Here is a 17,189-nt window from a genome sequence, read left to right as displayed (position 1 = left end):
CAGGCAAATACTCAAACAATTTTAGGCATCAAATTATCAAAAAGACCAGAATTATATTTATTGGGCATATCAAATATACCATCAGGAACAAATTGTGAAAAAATACATATCTAACAACCGCAGCCAGAATAGTTTATGCTAGATATTGGAGGCAGAATAAGATCACCTCGAAAGATAAATAGCTAATAAAGATAGCCGAGATAAAAATATATGAATAGACTGACCTACCTGATCTCTAGACAACATGGTAAGGCAGGAAAAGAAACAGACTGGAGACAATTAGAAGATTACTTGACTTAAAGGAATGACAGAAAGGCAATAATGGAAGTTAAGTAGTAAGAAAGAAACTTCAACCAGATGAGAACCTTTCTACTCCTAGAGGGAAAATTTCAGAAGATGCAGAAAACCAGAGTATGGAATATGGACAAACTAAATTAAAATTCGAATGAAGGAACGGCTCCCCTGGAGCTGGCCCGGAAGTGACTTTTTCTTTTCTTCTCTTTTCTTCCTTTTCCTCCTTTTCTTTCTCTTTCTCCCTCCCCTTTTTTCCTCTTCTCTCTTCCCTCCCCTTCCCTTCCCTATCTCCAACCACTCACACCCTTTCACTCCCAAGATTTTATCATTTGTATTAAAATGTTCTCAATAAAGATTATTTTTAAAAAAGGAATGTCAACCAACTTGTCAAGAAATGAGCTTCAGTGAACCACTATGTGAAAATTACTTCTATTGCATAAAGAAATGTCAGCAAATAAGACTGAGGTTCATAATAGTCACCCAAGGAAGGCGAGAGAAGCACTGCAATCTTTCAAATTCTCCCTATGTTGAGATTCAAATCTGGACTAAAGAACAACTTCCACCATACCTCTACGTCCACCTTCTCCTCAAACCCTAGTGCCCACAAATTACAGATTTTTATAGATGACAGGAGTTCAAACTAGGACTTTTGTTGGATGTAAAGCTATAAATTGACCGCCATGGATCATGAAGGCTTTCATGAGATCTCTGATACTCAAATAGTAGCATGTGCGCATAGCAGAGAATGAGGTCTGAAAGACACTGGCTTAGAAATTACTCTCCCACATTTTTGAGAACTACTATTGAGCTGATGCAATGTGTTCATAAGTTCTATGCAAAAACTCTTTATTAGGCTTATAGAAAAACTCGTATTTATTTTTGCTTGACACTGGTATTGGTTTAACCAGTGCTTGGAAAAGGTATTAGTATTCCCAGAGGCCCCCTGTCAAGGTAACCACTGACCAAGAGGACTAGAATTATTTGAGTTGTAATCGAAAACATATGCCCACCCAAATTTAAGGAGACAAGATCTTATATATTACACTCCAAATTTTCAGAGGACAGGTGTGCACCCATTTCACTCCTAGAAATATCTGTTATGCACCAAGGGTTGGGTTACCTGCAAGGGCTGGTTCTCAAGGATCTGGTTGCTTTTGGTGAGTCGAACCATCTCCTTTATCTGATAGAGAGCATAGGCCAAGGTGACCCAGGGGGAAGAGCTGATCCCCCAGGCGGGCTTGTTCGCATCCTCCTGCTCCTCTTGGTGCTTTGTTTTCTTGGGAGGCAGCCGGGGTTCAGGACGAGGCATGATGTCTTCTGTCTGTTGCTGCACGAGGTCAATCGTGGCAATGGGCACAGGGCTTGAAGGCACAGGGATCCTTTCTGCCAGCATGGTCTTTTCTGAAGTAAAAAAGTCACCCCAATGCAAAACAGTGTGAGGTGGTGAGTGTCAACATTTATTTATTTATTTAGCTATGTTCCCATGTTGATTCTTGTTTTTAAAAACCCTAACACAACTCACAAATACAACCAACAGTGGTTTGAGCATTGGATTACGACCAGGGTTCGATTCCTCACTCAGCCAAGGAAACCTATGGTGTGTCCTTAGCAAGTCCCAGAGAAGCCCATAACAGCCCTTAGAGTTATCATAAGTCAAGAATGAATTGGAAGGCTCAGAGCAACAAAAACAAATAAAAGAAAACACATTTAATCCACCCAAAATAATTCATCAAAAAGCAAGACTCAACCAATAGCTTTCACATTTAGGAAAGTGATCAGGAAAATGCCTGAACAAACCAATTTTCCGTTAATTTCAGACAGAGCCAAAATGGAGAGTTTGAATAATCTCATGGCAGAAATCGTTCCACACAGTGGGGGCCATAACAGAAAAGTTTAATGGGCATCACTAGACCACAATACATTAAGAAGAATAAACAGTGTTCATTTCAACAACACTTAGTGGCAAAGGACCTACGTACAGACACTTTTCAAACTCAAAGTCCCCTTCCTAAGATCTCTTGCAAATGGTAGGAGAAAGCCCATTTGGTGTAGTGACTAGAGTTGTGCTGGAATTTTATGTCCCAGGCTCAAGTCTACACTGAGCTATCAAAGTTACTAGATGACTTTAGCCACTCTTTCTCCAGGCGTGACCTGCCTCACAAGGTTGTTGTGAGGATGTATGCTACCTTGAACTCATTGAAAGACAGGTGTGCAGTAAATATAACTCTTGCTCCCCATCCATCCTCCTCCAGATGCTATTACCACCCATTACTGGGATTCAGCAGCACATACCATTTTTTTCTGTAGTGTTAATGAGGGGAAGCCTTCATAAGCCACGCCTGAGGCACCTTTAGTCCTTCAGGTATTTTAGACCTGCATTTTCCAGTCTTCCTAACATCAGGCATGGCAACTCCCACCCCTCCCCCAAATGTGCTAAGAACTGTGCCCATTAGCTATAATTGTTTCTTCCTTTCCTAGAAATTCATTTTCTGCCAAGACCTGATAGCCCCACAGGCTAGAATCAGTTCACAGACCACCACTTTGAATAGCACTGTTTTAGATCACATCCCCCACTGGCTATATCCACCATGAAAAATTATAAAGGATTGTGGAAAATGTAGTCCAAAAACTTCAGGGTTGAATGTGCCTCACTCTTGCCCTATGCTTTTTCTGGTTGAAAAAGCCGGTAGTGCTTTGAAGGGACAACCTCACCTCTCTCTACAGGTGAAGTACAACAAGGGGCGGATTCAGGAGTAGTTTCATGGAAAGATGTAAAGGGGAAGAAGAGAGCATACTATTCCAGTTTTCTTTCTTCAGACCATTTCCAGTTCTGCAGCCCCTTTCCCCTTCCAAACCCAATATCCAAATAAATTCAAGTCCTGCTTCTGAAGAGCGTATCAATTGATATCTTAGATAAACAAAGTTAAAAACACCAATGGTTCACCACTCCATTAACTTTAGAGGAGTGTGTATGAGAGAGAGGAGAGAAAGCTTTATACAGCTCACTTTATCAGCAATCTATTTGTATTTTAAAATAGCTTTGAATTATACATTAGACAAATTCAATTATGGGCAACGCTTATTTTTAGCAAGCCCTTTGATTCCTGGGGGCCTTCAACATCAAAGAATGCTGCAGATCCAAGTGGCCAGTGCTCTTCCCTCGTTTGGATAAGTTTATCTCACTGACAGGGAATAAATTATCACTGCCATTGAAAATATAGTATTTTGATACACGCCCAGGCTACCTCAAAGTGCAAAGTTCTACTTCAAAGAAATAAAGCAACATTCAAAACTGATCAAGAATAAACTCAGTCATAATCTACAGTTATCACTTAGACCAAGTGAACAAGAGCAACACCAACAACATGGGAATGACTCCTAGCACTGGGTATCTGTACAAGAATCGGCTGCCTGGAAAACTGCATCACGAAATGCACAAATGGAAACTAAGTAATTGTGTAGATAAAATGCAGGTTGAGCATCCCTTATCCAGAATTCCATATTTAAAAATACTTCAAAATCCAAAACTGTCCACATATGTGGCTCAGATACTGGCACCTTTACTTTCTGATGGTTCAAGATACATAAACTTTGTTCAGGAATATAATTATTAAAAATATGGTATAAAATTACTTTCAGGCTATGTGTATAAGGTAAATTATGCTTGAGGACTTAGAAATGACTAGAAAAATGTTTTCTCGGGTAAATATTTAAAAAATCATTCACAATTTTTGTTTATATTCAGTTTTTCCACTATGCACGGATCCTGATCTTCTCACGCTCTGAAATTTGAGAGCCAATTGCACTGCATTAAGCAATAATGTTGATCACTCACTACAGCATCCACAGATAATTTAAAAGCAACTTCCTATGTATGTCTCTCTCTCTGTGTGTGTTCAAGTCATCTATCAACTTATAAAGTTTTTTTAGGCAAGGTATATGCAGAGGTGTTTTTGCCAGTTTCTTCCTCTGAAATATAGCCTGCAGCACCTGGTATCCATTAGCATTCCCCATCCAACCAGCCGACTATGCTTAGCTTCCAAGATCAGACAAGATCTGGTGCTTTCAGGGCATTTATGCTTGTGATAGACCAGAAATCCAACTCTTACTTCTTTTCATCCAGGTCCCTTTCCAAAATCTTCCAACTCAGGAATACAGCAAATGACGTTCTTCCCAGGCCCAGAATGCCCAAGTGTGAGGGAAAAAAACCAAGAAGAAGCAACTACCAGTATCTATTTACCTTCATTCTCATCAGGAACTGCCAACCACTGGATCAAAGCAAAAAGCAAGAGGATCACAAGACAGGCCATTCCTATCCCTCTGAAAGTCGATGCAGCCCCTGTAAAGAGAAGAAATGTGTTTTGATTTAATGCCACAGAAAACCATTTGCAGTGAAATCCAAACACATCTGTTCAGAAGAAAGCTTCACTGTCTTTAAAGGAATTTACTGTCAAAGCAATATATACATCCTTAGGGGCACATCAGACACAGAATAGTTCCCCATGGAATTTCAGCTAATATTATTTAAAAAACAAGATCTGTGACTTCTCCAGGTAGTCAGAAAAGCATAGGGCTTCACAAAGCAGAAGAGTCTGCCATTGTTTTGGCTCATTGTAACAAACCTGTGTCCTTGTTAATTGCCATCAGTTGCTACTCAGCATAGAAAACTATATACAATGTTCCCTCACTTATTGTGGGGGTTAGGTTCCAGGACCACCCGCAATAAGTGAAAATCTGTGAAGTAGGGACGCTATATATACATTATTTTAGTAGTTATACACTATTTTAAGTCTTTATCAACCAATCGTGTGTTGATAAATCGCCTCCTTCTCCTCCCGTTGCCACTTGGGCTCCTTTTCGCTCCCTTTGGCTTCTCCTTCCTCCCTTCCTTAGGCTGTAAATTGTAATTTTTATGATTTATAATATTCTTTTAGAGTTTATTGAAAAACCGCAAAACAGCAAATCTGCAAAAAGCGAACCGCGAAGTAGTGAGGGAACACTGTACTGTATTTATGTTAAAACCATGGGAAAACAAGAGCGGCTTTTCAATAATTATCACTATATCCTTAAGAACGACAGTAATATAATCTGCACATTGTGTCTACTGTGACTTACATAACTAAAAATGCAATGCAAAGTATGAGAAAGAAGCAAGCTCCCAGAAGAATATAATAAGTCAATCAGTTTAACATGAAATGTCCAGTGTCCCTTGGCTGTTCTGGCTATGATAGGATTCTATTTTTCTTCTAATAAAATTGCATTTTACCTTGCACAAGAAGGAGGGAGAACTAATGCTTAGCTTTATGATCTCTTAAGTGTGTAAACGTTTCCTAAGAATAAGCATGCAATAATCCAGGGGTGTGAAGAAGGTAGATCTGGATCTACACGTAAATCTCTGTAGGCTAATCCTTACATCAGGAAGGATTTCTGATTTCTAGTTGTTTAATAAGAGCAAAAATAAAATGAACTCCACTCTACCACTTTCCCACCATACTACTGCTGAAGTTAAGACGGCATGGCTTTTTATGTGGAAGAACTGTGAGCCGCCCTTAGTTGTAATGGTTAGGCTCAGTATTACTGAATTCAATTTTAAGAGCTTTGTTTTGTGGATGGTTCTTGGGATTCTAATAAAAATAAAAGTAGGTAAGGTAAAGGTTTCCCCTGATGTTAAGTCCAGTCGTAACCGACTCTGGGGATTGGTGCTCATCTCCATTTCTAAGCCAAAGAGCCGGCGTTGTCCATAGACACCTCCAAGGTCATGTGGCCAGCATGACTGCATGGAGCACCATCACCTTCCTGCTGGAGCGGTACCTATTGATCTACTCACATTTGCATGTTTTCAAACTGCTAGGTTGGCAGGAGCTGGGGCTAACAGCGGCCGCTCATTCTACTCCCGGGATTTGAACCTGGGACCCACCAAATCTAAAGTCTGCCTATTCCTACAGTAGTGTGCTATCTCACTAATCATCCATATAGCCACAGAGTCACAGAAAATATCATAATTAAACCTGGTTATGAAACTTCGGTTGTTGCTTCTATGTGCCTTCAAGTCACCTCCTATTAATGACAAGCCTATTGGGATCTTTCTTAGCCAGACTTGTACAGAATTGGTTTATCTTTTGCCTTATGCTGAGGCTGAAAGAGTGTGAGTTGCCTAAATGGCATCCCAAACCACTACACTACACTACACTAGCCTGCACAACTTTTAAACCAAAACAGAAAAAGATCAGAAGAGTGATAGCAACATTGAGATGACCAATATCCAAAATGGAAGAAGAGTACAAAAAGATCTATTTCTTCTTACCAAAATAATTGACCAGCACTCCTCCAATCATGGCTCCACATCCTCTGCCCAGACCCAGGTGAAGACCCTGCAGGATACCCTGAGCTGAAGTCCTTAATTCTGGAGGCACTGCAGCACTCAGGTAAGAGATACAAGCTGCCCAGATGGCGGCATGGGTCACACCTACAGGAAAGGAATAGGTGATGAGATACAACATCTTCCAAATTGCTCTCCTTCATGCATGATACAGCTGTTAAAATAACACCTATGGCAACAGATGCAGTGATAACTATTCAATGCAAGTACAGTTAGCCCTTCAAGTCCATGGGTTCTACATCCACAGATTCAACCACAACTTGAAAATTCACAGTGGGGAATAATAATAACAACAACAACAACAACAACAACAACAACAACAACAACCTGCTTTGATTGAAGTAAAAAATCAGAAACTCTTCAAAGCACAGCAGACAAAGAATCAGTACAAGAAAACTGCACTACAAACTAGAGCTGACAGCTGGCACAAGAAAGCATTGAATAGACAGTTCATTGACAAAAATTGAAGGAAAAGTTGATAAAGAGAAGACCTGGCTATGGCTCACGAATGGGACACTGAAGAAGGAGACAGAAGGCCTAATTCTTGCAGCCCAGTAGCAAGCCATCAGAGCAAATGCAATTAAGGCCAAGATCGAAAAATCAGCCAGTGACCCAAAATGCAGACTGTGCAAGGAAGCTGACGAAACTATTGATCATATCCTCAGCTGCTGTAAGAAAATTGCACAGATAGACTACAAACAGAGGCACAACTATGTGGCCCAAATGATTCATTGGAACTTATGCCACAAGTACCACCTCCCAGAAGTAAAGAACTGGTGGGATCACAAACCTACAAAGGTAATGGAAAATGAACACGCAAAAATACTGTGGTACTTTCTAATCCAGACTGACAAAGTTCTGGAACACAACACACCAGACCTCGCGGTTGTGGAAAAGAAAAAAGTTTGGATTATTGATGTTGCCATACCAGGTGACAGTCGAATTGATGAAAAACAACAGGAAAAACTCAGCTGTTATCAGGACCTCAAGATTGAACTGCAAAGGTTCTGGCATAAACCAGTGCACGTGGTAATCGGCACACTGGATACCGTGCAAAAAGATCTCAGCCGGCATTTGGAAACAATAAACATTGACAAAATTATGATCTGTCACCTGCAAAAGGCCAACTTACTGGGATCTGCACACATCATCCAAAAATACATCACACAGTCCTAAAAACTTGGGAAGTGTTTGACTTGTGATTTTGTAATGCGAAATCCAGCATATACATCTCGTTTGCTGTGTCATACTATGTCTTTGTGTCAATAAAATAATAATAATACTTTATTTCTATTCCACCCTATTTCCCCAAGGGGACTCAGGGGGGATAGAGGATTCAAGGCGGAGTATAAAGATCTCCCATATTTTGAAGGGGCACTATGAGGGCTGAAGTGGGGGAAGAGAGGTGGGATAGGTCTAATTTGGTAGGTTAGGTTCTGCCATTTTCAGTACCCATCATGAGTTGGATCTGTGAACCTTGGGCTTTGTTGTTCAAGCATATTATGAGAACAACTGTTCTGTGAGATGACTCAGTGTTCCGTACACACTTTGTGCTTGGTTAAAATGCATCTGTACCAGATTTTACTATGGATTTCTAATCTTTGGGCAACTTGATCCACACTGAAAAGAAAATCACCTGGCAGATCTAGGACCATTAGAAAATGTGAATGCAATAAGAGCATCCACTCAGCAATCACCATAAGCATGCAATGGAACTGGGGATATCAAGTCAGAGTTTGAGGAGGATTCTGTATTCCAATTTAAAACAGCTTCCTTACAAAATGATTTGTCTGATAAATTTTTAAAACCTATTAAAACAAAACTATTTTTATGTTCTTTTCAGAAATATAGAAAGTTTCATTCGTTTTATACCCCTTCAAAATGGGGAAGATTTTTATGCCCCAAAAAGCAATTCTTAAGTCTGGTGTGAGTCAAACACAATAGGCATTTTCTACATTTTCTAGCATAGTTCTTTGGTATACGTGGCCCCAGAGTTCAATAAGGTTCAATTCAATAAGGTTCATTGTTATCTGCAATGATACCTACCCATGCAAAGTCCAGGAATCTATCCCCCATTGATATGGGGGTTGTACGGTATTTATGTGTGCTTCCATGGTGGTGAATGAAGCACAAGTCTGCAAGGCCTTGTTATGCAGGCAGACCTTTGAATTTTAATTGTGAAGCAGTTGGATATGTGTGCAATGAAACTGGCACATTCTATTTTTTAATCTTTATTGGAAAATATGTTTTAAATATGTTTTAACTGTTTAGAATTACATTTTCCTAATAATATTGGAGGGTTGCCTTTTGTAAATAATGCTGTAGCTTGGTCTGGTAAAATTATTGTAAGCTGTCTTAAATCTTATCTTAGGAGAATGCGGGCTCAAAATCCAATAAACACATGAATAAAATCTGCTAATGTTTGGGGACGTATCTGAGAGGAGAAAGAACAAGTTTTAGTGTAAGTTGTCTAGAAGGGGAATACATGGATGTGGGTGGCAGATGACCCTTATAAACAGAGTGTGGCTCTTCTGTGTAGAGTATGGGATTATTCTGTGTGTGACTTAGAGGTGATTGTCTTGTTTAGGGAAATGTAGCAGAACAAATTAACATTAGCAGGAACTGCAAACCTAGAAGAATAACTAGCTGGTCTATCTGTGAAATGAATGGTCTGTTGAAGTAAGAATCTGGATTCCAAGGAATAGTTGTGTCTTCCTGCAGCTCAGACCTCACAGGACAAACAAGCCAGGCACTGCTTTGAAGCAAAAGCAACTTCATTCTCTAAGTGAACCTTTTCCTGAATCATCATGTCTTTGCATGCTGAACATACTCACCTGCCAGGTGGCACTAGCTTCTCCACCCTTGGTGTTGGCAAAAATTCAAGATAAATTAGCATTATGTCCCATAAATGACCAGAATACTCCCATCTTCCAGAAACCTAGAGCAACTGGATCTCCCCTTAGCAGTAAGGGACCCCTTCCCAGAGTTAGACAGCTGCTAAGTGATGAGATGTTTTTCCATGAGATACAAGGCCAAAAGAATAGCCCTCTGCCCCCCACCAAAGGGGGAGTGAAGCACACACAAGCTGTGCTTGTTTAATAATATAATACATGTTCTGAGAATAAGTGCTTCACTAGGCATATATTAGCCCTCCTGTATGATTTCATGGTCAACGTCCAGAAAAGGTTTACTGTAGATTTGCACTGGAGGATCCAGAGATTTCCAGAGGTGTTCCCTCAAGTAAAACAATAGTATTTTTTAATTTAATTTTCCCACCTTTGCAGGGGTTCTGTGATCCTAATGCCAGCTAATGTGTAGTTCTGGCCGTGCCAGTGTGTTATACTAATCATAGAATCATAGAATCATAGAATAGTAGAGTTGGAAGAGACCTCATGGGCCATCCAGTCCAACCCCCTGCCACGAAGCAGGAAATCGCATTTATAGCACCCCCGACAGATGGCCATCCAGCCTCTGTTCAAAAGCCTCCAAAGAAGGAGCCTCCACCACAGTCTGGGGGAGAGAGTTCCACTGCCGAACAGCCCTCACAGTGAGGAAGTTCTTCCTGATGTTCAGGTGGAATCTCCTTTCCTGTAGTTTGAAGCCATTGTTCCGTGTCCTAGTCTGCAGGGCAGCAGAAAATAAGCTTGCTCCCTCCTCCCTATGACTTCCCTTCACGTATTTGTACATGGCTATCATGTCTCCTCTCAGCCTTCTCTTCTGCAGGCTAAACATGCCCAGTTCTTTAAGCCTCTCCTCATAGGGCTTGTTCTCCAGACCTTTGATCATTTCAGTTGCCCTCCTCTGGACGCTTTCCAGCTTGTCAACATCTCCCTTCAACTGTGGTGCCCAGAATTGGACGCAGTATTCCAGGTGTGGTCTGACCAAGGCAGAATAGAGGGGGAGCATGACTTCCCTGGATCTAGACGCTATTCCCCTATTGATGCAGGCCAGAATCCCGTTGGCTTTCTTAGCAGCCGCATCACATTGCTGGCTCATGTTTAACTTGTTGTCCACAAGGACTCCAAGGTCTTTTCACATGTACTGCTGTCAAGCCAGGTGTCCCCCATTCTGTATCTTTGCATTCCATTTTTTCTGCCGAAGTGAAGTATCTTGCATTTGTCCCTGTTGAACTTCATTTTGTTAGTTTCGGCCCATCTCTCTAACCTTTGTAACAATTTGGAAACTCCAGTTGGTTCAAAACATGGCATCCAGATTGATTACAGGAACATCTAGGAGTGAGCATGTTACACCTATCCTAAAATCACTCCACCGGTTGCCAATCAGTTTCTGGGCAAAGCACAATGTGTTGGTTTTGACCTTTAAAGCCCTACATGGTTTGGGTCCAGGTTGCCTAAAGCAGGGGTTGTCAGCCATTGAGCCCTTTCTGAAGCAAAAATTTCTCGTGAAGCCCCAAGAAATGTGTAGATATTATATATATACTGTACATATATCAGGCACAGGCTAACTTTTTAATGCATTGTGCTTTAAAATTTTCCAGATCGGCTGGGCCAGTGGCAAATGGATAATAATAATAATAAAAGTCCTAGACACTTGGGAAGTGTTCGACTTGTGGTTTTGTGAAACGAAATCCAGCATGTCTATCTTGTTTGCTGTGTCATACAACGTCGTTGTGTCAATAATAATAATAATAGAAACCTCAGGGGCCATCCAATTCAACTCTCTTCTGCCATGAAGGAAACACACAATCAAAGCACCCCCTGAGCTGTGGGAGGGAAATAGAGTTTTGGAAGCAAGCAAGACGAGGGGAAAGGATCTGAGTGGTGAGGAAGGTGAGGAAAAATGGCTTTTGGCTGCAAGGGGGCCAAGAGAAAAAGGCTTTTGGAACCAAGGGAAGGGGGGTGAAGGGGAGGAGAAGGAAGAAGGAAGGAAAGCTTGGAGGAGGAGGAGGAGGAGGGAACAGCGGAGCACACTTTGAGAACCGCTGATCAAAAGGATCATCTTCTCTCATACAATCCACTCTGAACACTTAGGTCCTCTGGGGGGCAGTTACTCCAACCAGCTAGAACTCAACTGGCAACCATCACTTTTTCATCGGTTACACCTAGATTGTGGAACAATCTGCCAGAAGAGCTCCAACAGCTAAATGAGCTCTCAGACTTTAAAAACCATTTTAAGATCAATCTCTTCTGGCAGGTCTACCTGCCAGTTTTAAGCATGAATTTTAAACTCGTGTCCTTTGTTTAATCTCTGTTTTGTGTATTTTAATATGTATTTTATAGAAATATGTTTTAATATGTATCTTTTACAGAAATACATTTTGATATGCATATTTGTAGTATTTTTATAATGTTTATGTGTTTTAATTATTCTGTTACTTGCCTTGAGTCACGAGGAGAGGCAGGTAAGAAATAAAATAATAATAATAATCCAATAAGTAATTTTTAAAGTATGTTGTTTCTTATACCATGTTACTTCCAAGTTCTGGCTCAGACCGACACAAATCTTCGAAGCAAACATGCTACACTGCCTAGGTATAAACACATATGTTACGTTAGCCATTACTAGTCCTCATCTAAATATAGTGTCATTCCAAAGACTCCACACAAGTGTAAATGGGGAAGACAGGACTGAAATGGAGGCTTTCAGCATGGTTCCATCCAGCAGATCCAGAGTAAAGTTCTTTGAAAAGCTGATTCTCAAGAGCATCTGCAAGTTGTACATGTGGCACCATCTGGATATTGTATGTATTAAATTATGTCCCATTATCTGAATCCTGCTGCCTAACCAGAATGTACCAAGAAATAAAGGGAGGAAATGATGAAAGAAAATTGCTGGCTCTTAGATGTTGTTCCAGGGTCACAAATACAGCACACCCTCTATATTTCACAGAAGAAAACCAGGACACATGTGGCCAAGCAACATTAATATGGGGCCAAGAGGGCAAGTTATTAAATTAAGAAGAAACCAGGACAGGTTGCAGCACTTTGCTTTTGTCAAAGCCTACTGGGAAAGGCAAGATGCAGCCCCTGCCAAATTGGAACAGCTGGTGGATAGAAAATCCCAACTGGTTTTAAAAGGAGATGAAATACATGAACACACAAATAAATAGGAAAAATTCAAGTTCATCCTTTGTAGAAGTTATTCATCAAAGTTGGATTCATATGTTCAAGTCGGAAGTTTTGTTTCTAGTACAGTAATTTCCTTTTAAAAACAGTCTATATTTAAGGCTGTTATGCACATTGATGCCACTTCAATTGCCATAGCTCATCCTTAAGGGATTATGGGATGTGTAGGCTGGTGAGCTGCTTATTCTAATAGCTGGATGCACCCATGGAACACAAAGGTTGCTTCTGCCACAAGGAATCAATGGAGGCAGGATAGACTACTAAGAAACCCATGCTGCTACAAAAAAATGTAGTACTACATCAAGTTTCCTTTGCAACAACCCATTCAGGGTTGGGAATCATGCAGTTCCCAATGCTGTTTTAAACTGAATAAAATGCATCAATTAGTACTTCTCCAATGGCCATATTATGTTACCTTTTATACAAAATGCTGCATTTATAAAGACCTGTCATGTCCACTTTTAGCGACTTTTCTTCTGACTTCCATTAACCTCTTCATTGTGTTCTTTGTCATGAATTGCTATAGAGATCCTGTTAAAAAAACCCCTAAAACATTTAAGTCTGAAGTAACTATCAACTGAGGGGAGAAATCCAAAATACCTAACAGTATTCCACCTCATCTCCAATTGTCTCTTTTATATACACAGTATTTCAGCAGCTAATTAAGTAGTATCAGCTGAAAGTCCTCAATCTTTAGTTCCAAAAGATCCTTGGGGCATTGATTTTGCAATGCACAAGAACTGCGATTTGTCAGCATATTCCAGCATAGGCTTGCAAAATTCATACCTAAATGTCAAACTGAAGTTTGCTCCAGACACCTGGTCTACTTGATAGAATTATCTGATCTCCAGCATGACCTTGCAAAACAAACCACTGAGCAAACCCTCTTTGGAACAGTTCTAGCTGACACATTCAGTTTTTCCCTTTTGACCTCCTGTTCTCTTATCTGCTAGGGGAAAAAATACAAATATGTATTTTGTTTGCCTTTCCAGCTTTTAATTTCACTCAGTGAAGCCATCATCAGTTTGCAATTTTATACACAAGGAGTAGGAACTGTGTTGCCCCTGAGATTGCATGGAACTCTAACAACCAGCATTCCTCATTATTGGCTATGCTGGCTAGGGCCAATGGGAGGTGCAGTGCAACAATATTCAGAGAGCTACACAATTCTTATCCTATGATACATATGTACCTTGCTACTTAGGGATATTTGAGGGAGGGGGGAGAAGACCTGATCATTTTGGATTGACTGTTAATAAGATGTAGTGTATGAGCCTTTCATATGTATTTATGCCAGCCAAAAAGAAAGTCTGAAAGTATTTTTATCTCTATATTTCTTAATAAATTACTTTTTTCTTATTTTTTCTTTTAAAAATCTCTAATTTTATTGTATTTTGGAAAAGTCTTTATATAAAATATTAGTATGTATATAAAGAAAATCCAGATATTGCAGAAATCATGCTTTCAATCAGCCTCCATAGGCACTGCTATACTCTTAACATCTAGAGGTCATACTATTTCCATCTCTGAGCTGAAAGATGTGTATTGCTTGCAGTAGCCATCAATATGTAGGGTAACCATCAGGTTGAGAGGATCTACCTTACTATCAACCCACAGAGTCACACAGGTGCCACACAGAACAATATGTATGTGCCAAGTGATTTTCAGTCCGAGTCCTTAGCCAACATGACTTTCTTCCTTCCTTCTTCCAACCTTTCTTGTCAGGCTCACTTCAAAGGACCAGTCTGAACGCAGATCAAAGACAGCTGCTCTCAAACACAATCTTTATTGAAGAATACATGACTTTGGAAAAGTCGAGAATGACCTAATGTTTACATACATCTAATTTTATCACTTCTGATGCAACGTAATATCACACGCAAATATCATCATCAAACCCCACCTTCTGGATCACATTTCCACCAAGGTTTCTATCCCCCCCACACTACAGCAATTATAATTGTTTATACTTTCACCCCTGAGTTCCCAGGCTCATTTTATCTTCTCCCGCCAGGTGCTCGCATGTTTATGTTATGAAGTCAGATTCAGGGCTTGGAAATTCAGCCCTGGGATCTGGCTGCATGACATGGCGCCCCCGTTTTCTTCGTCCTCCTCTTCGGTTCTTCTTTCATCATAGTCCTGAAACAAATCAAACAATAACTCTATGGGTCCATATTGTCCAAAGTCCCCATATATTTTTTCAGCAAGCTGCGATGGAAGACTGGGTGTATTTTCCCTAAACTTTTTGGCAATGCCAATTGGAAAGTCACTTCATTGATAACACCCTGTATTCTGAATGGTCCAATATATTTGGGGCCCAGTTTTCTTGAAGGTAACCCCAATTTGATGTTTTGGGTACTTAACCACACTAGATCTCCTTTATCTAATTTATCGCCTTCCACCCTCTTCCTGTCTGCGAACGTTTTATACTTTTTGTGTGCTTCTTTTAACGATGCAGTCACTTGATTCCAACATTCCATCATTTGCGTTTTCCATTTCCCTGCCTCTGTTCCTTCATTTTCTGTCCACCTCGGCAATTGGGGTAAAGGTTGTATTTCATACCCGTAAACTACTTCAAAGGGGGTTTTATTTGTTGCTGAATGTATAGTTGAATTAAAGGCTAGTTCCGCAAACGCCAACCACCTAGCCCAGTCATTTTGTCTCATGTTAGAGTACATTCGAAGGAACTGCCCAAGCGCTTGCTGAGTACGTTCTACTGCCCCGTTTGTCATGGGGTGAAAAGCAGAACTTAAACTCCTTTCTGCTCCTAGCATTTCCAAGAATTTTTCCCAAAATTTTGCTGTGAATTGTACTCCTCTGTCACTGACTACTCTACTTGGACATCCATGTAATTTGTAAATATGGTTTATGTACAATTCAGCTAGTTTCTCAGCTGATGGTAGCTTCGTCAGTGCTATAAAGTGGGCCTGTTTAGAAAACAGGTCTAATACTGTCCAAATATAACGATGTCCTTTGCTGACTGGCAGTTCTCCCACAAAGTCCATAGCTACACATTCCCAAGGCCTGGTAGGTTCCGCTACTGTTTGTAACAATCCCATAGGCTTCCCTCCTCCCGATTTATTTCTGGCACAATCATCACATTGAACAACATGATTCTTTATGTCCTTCCTCATTCCTGGCCACCAACAATGTTTTGCTATTGCCTTTGTTGTTTTGGTAATTCCTGTATGACCAGCGCTCTGGTTGTTGTGAAAACGATGCAGAATCTTGATCCTTAATATTGCTGGGATATATAGTTTCTTGTTTACAAACCAAAATCCCCCCTTCTGGTCCCCCTTCTCTGCGTTGGACGCGATCCATTGATCTCCTTTATAAGACTGTTTTAGTTCATTTCCCCAGTTATCTTCCCCGCCGAGTTCGACAAAAGCCGTGTCCTCCTTTTGGGTTTGTGCTCTTGTCCTGACAGCTAAGCCCCATTGTTTGTCAGAGAATATTGTCCCCTCCTTTGCTGTGGTTAGGCCTTCGTGTTGAGGCATGCGTGAAAGAGCATCTGCCAAGACATTCTGTTTCCCTTGAAAAAACTTTAATTGGAAATCGAATCTGCTGAAGTATTGCGCCCATCTGATTTGTTTGGGGGACAATTTTCTAGGAGACTTTAAATACTGGAGATTCTTATGGTCAGACCAAATTTCGAATGGGATTCCGCTTCCTTCGAGGAAGTGTCGCCAGCATTCTAAGGCTTTTAATATGGCTAATGCCTCTTTTTCCCATATTGGCCAACTTTTCTCAGTTTCGCTGAACTTCCGTGACAAATATCCACAGGGTTTTAAGTTCCCATTTTGATCCTTTTGCAATAGCACTGCCCCGTACGCACAGTCTGAGGCATCGCAATGGATTATGAAAGGGCTCCTGATATCAGGGTGTTTTAGGATGGGTCCTTCAGTGAAGCATTTTTTTAAGGTTTCGAATGCCTTTTGGCATTCTGGCGTCCAACTCAGTTTGGCGCCGGGAGCTTTCACTTTTGCTGTCTCCCCTTTCCCTTTTGTTTTTAAAAGTTCTGTAAGGGGTGCGGTTATTTGTGCAAAGCCTTTTATGAAGGGTCGGTAAAAATTTGCAAACCCCAGAAATGATTGTAATTGCCTCCTTGTTTGAGGCACTCCCCATTCTTTTACATCTGCTACTTTAGCTGGATCCATAGCTAACCCTTCTGGAGACATCCGATACCCCAGAAAGTCAATTTGAGTTTTATTAAATTCACATTTGGACAGTTTTGCGTACAGCTTTGCTTCTCTTAGTCTCTGCAAAACTTCCCGGACCAATTTTACGTGCTTTTCCTTATCTTCAGAAATGATCAAGATATCATCAAGGAATATGAACACCCCTCTGTACAATAACGGGTGTAGTATTTCATTTATAAGCTGCATAAAGCAGCCGCTTCCATTTTTTAACCCGAAAGGCAAAATTTCGTA

The 17,189-nt window shown here is 40.6% G+C and overlaps 1 protein-coding gene across 4 annotated transcripts in view; it reads right to left on the bottom strand.

The window, feature by feature from the left end:
• The window catches only part of mfsd6 (major facilitator superfamily domain containing 6), a 60,227-nt gene that overhangs the window by 6,415 nt on the left and 36,623 nt on the right, over positions 1-17,189 (bottom strand). For all 4 annotated transcript variants that reach the window (XM_008104776.2, XM_062963762.1, XM_008104777.3 and 1 more), the window contains exons 4-6: positions 6,599-6,760; positions 4,535-4,633; positions 1,415-1,695 (exon numbers count right to left, since the gene is read on the bottom strand). In XM_008104776.2, coding sequence (XP_008102983.1) covers positions 1,415-1,695; positions 4,535-4,633; positions 6,599-6,760 — 542 coding nt within the window. The remainder of the gene's footprint in view (positions 1-1,414; positions 1,696-4,534; positions 4,634-6,598; positions 6,761-17,189) is intronic.

The sequence above is a fragment of the Anolis carolinensis genome, chromosome 1 (genome assembly GCF_035594765.1).
Source record: "Anolis carolinensis isolate JA03-04 chromosome 1, rAnoCar3.1.pri, whole genome shotgun sequence".
In the NCBI taxonomy this organism is placed as follows: Eukaryota; Metazoa; Chordata; class Lepidosauria; order Squamata; family Dactyloidae; genus Anolis; species Anolis carolinensis.
Note: the sequence above shows the minus strand (reverse complement) of the source record. Positions and strands in the feature narration are given on the sequence as shown.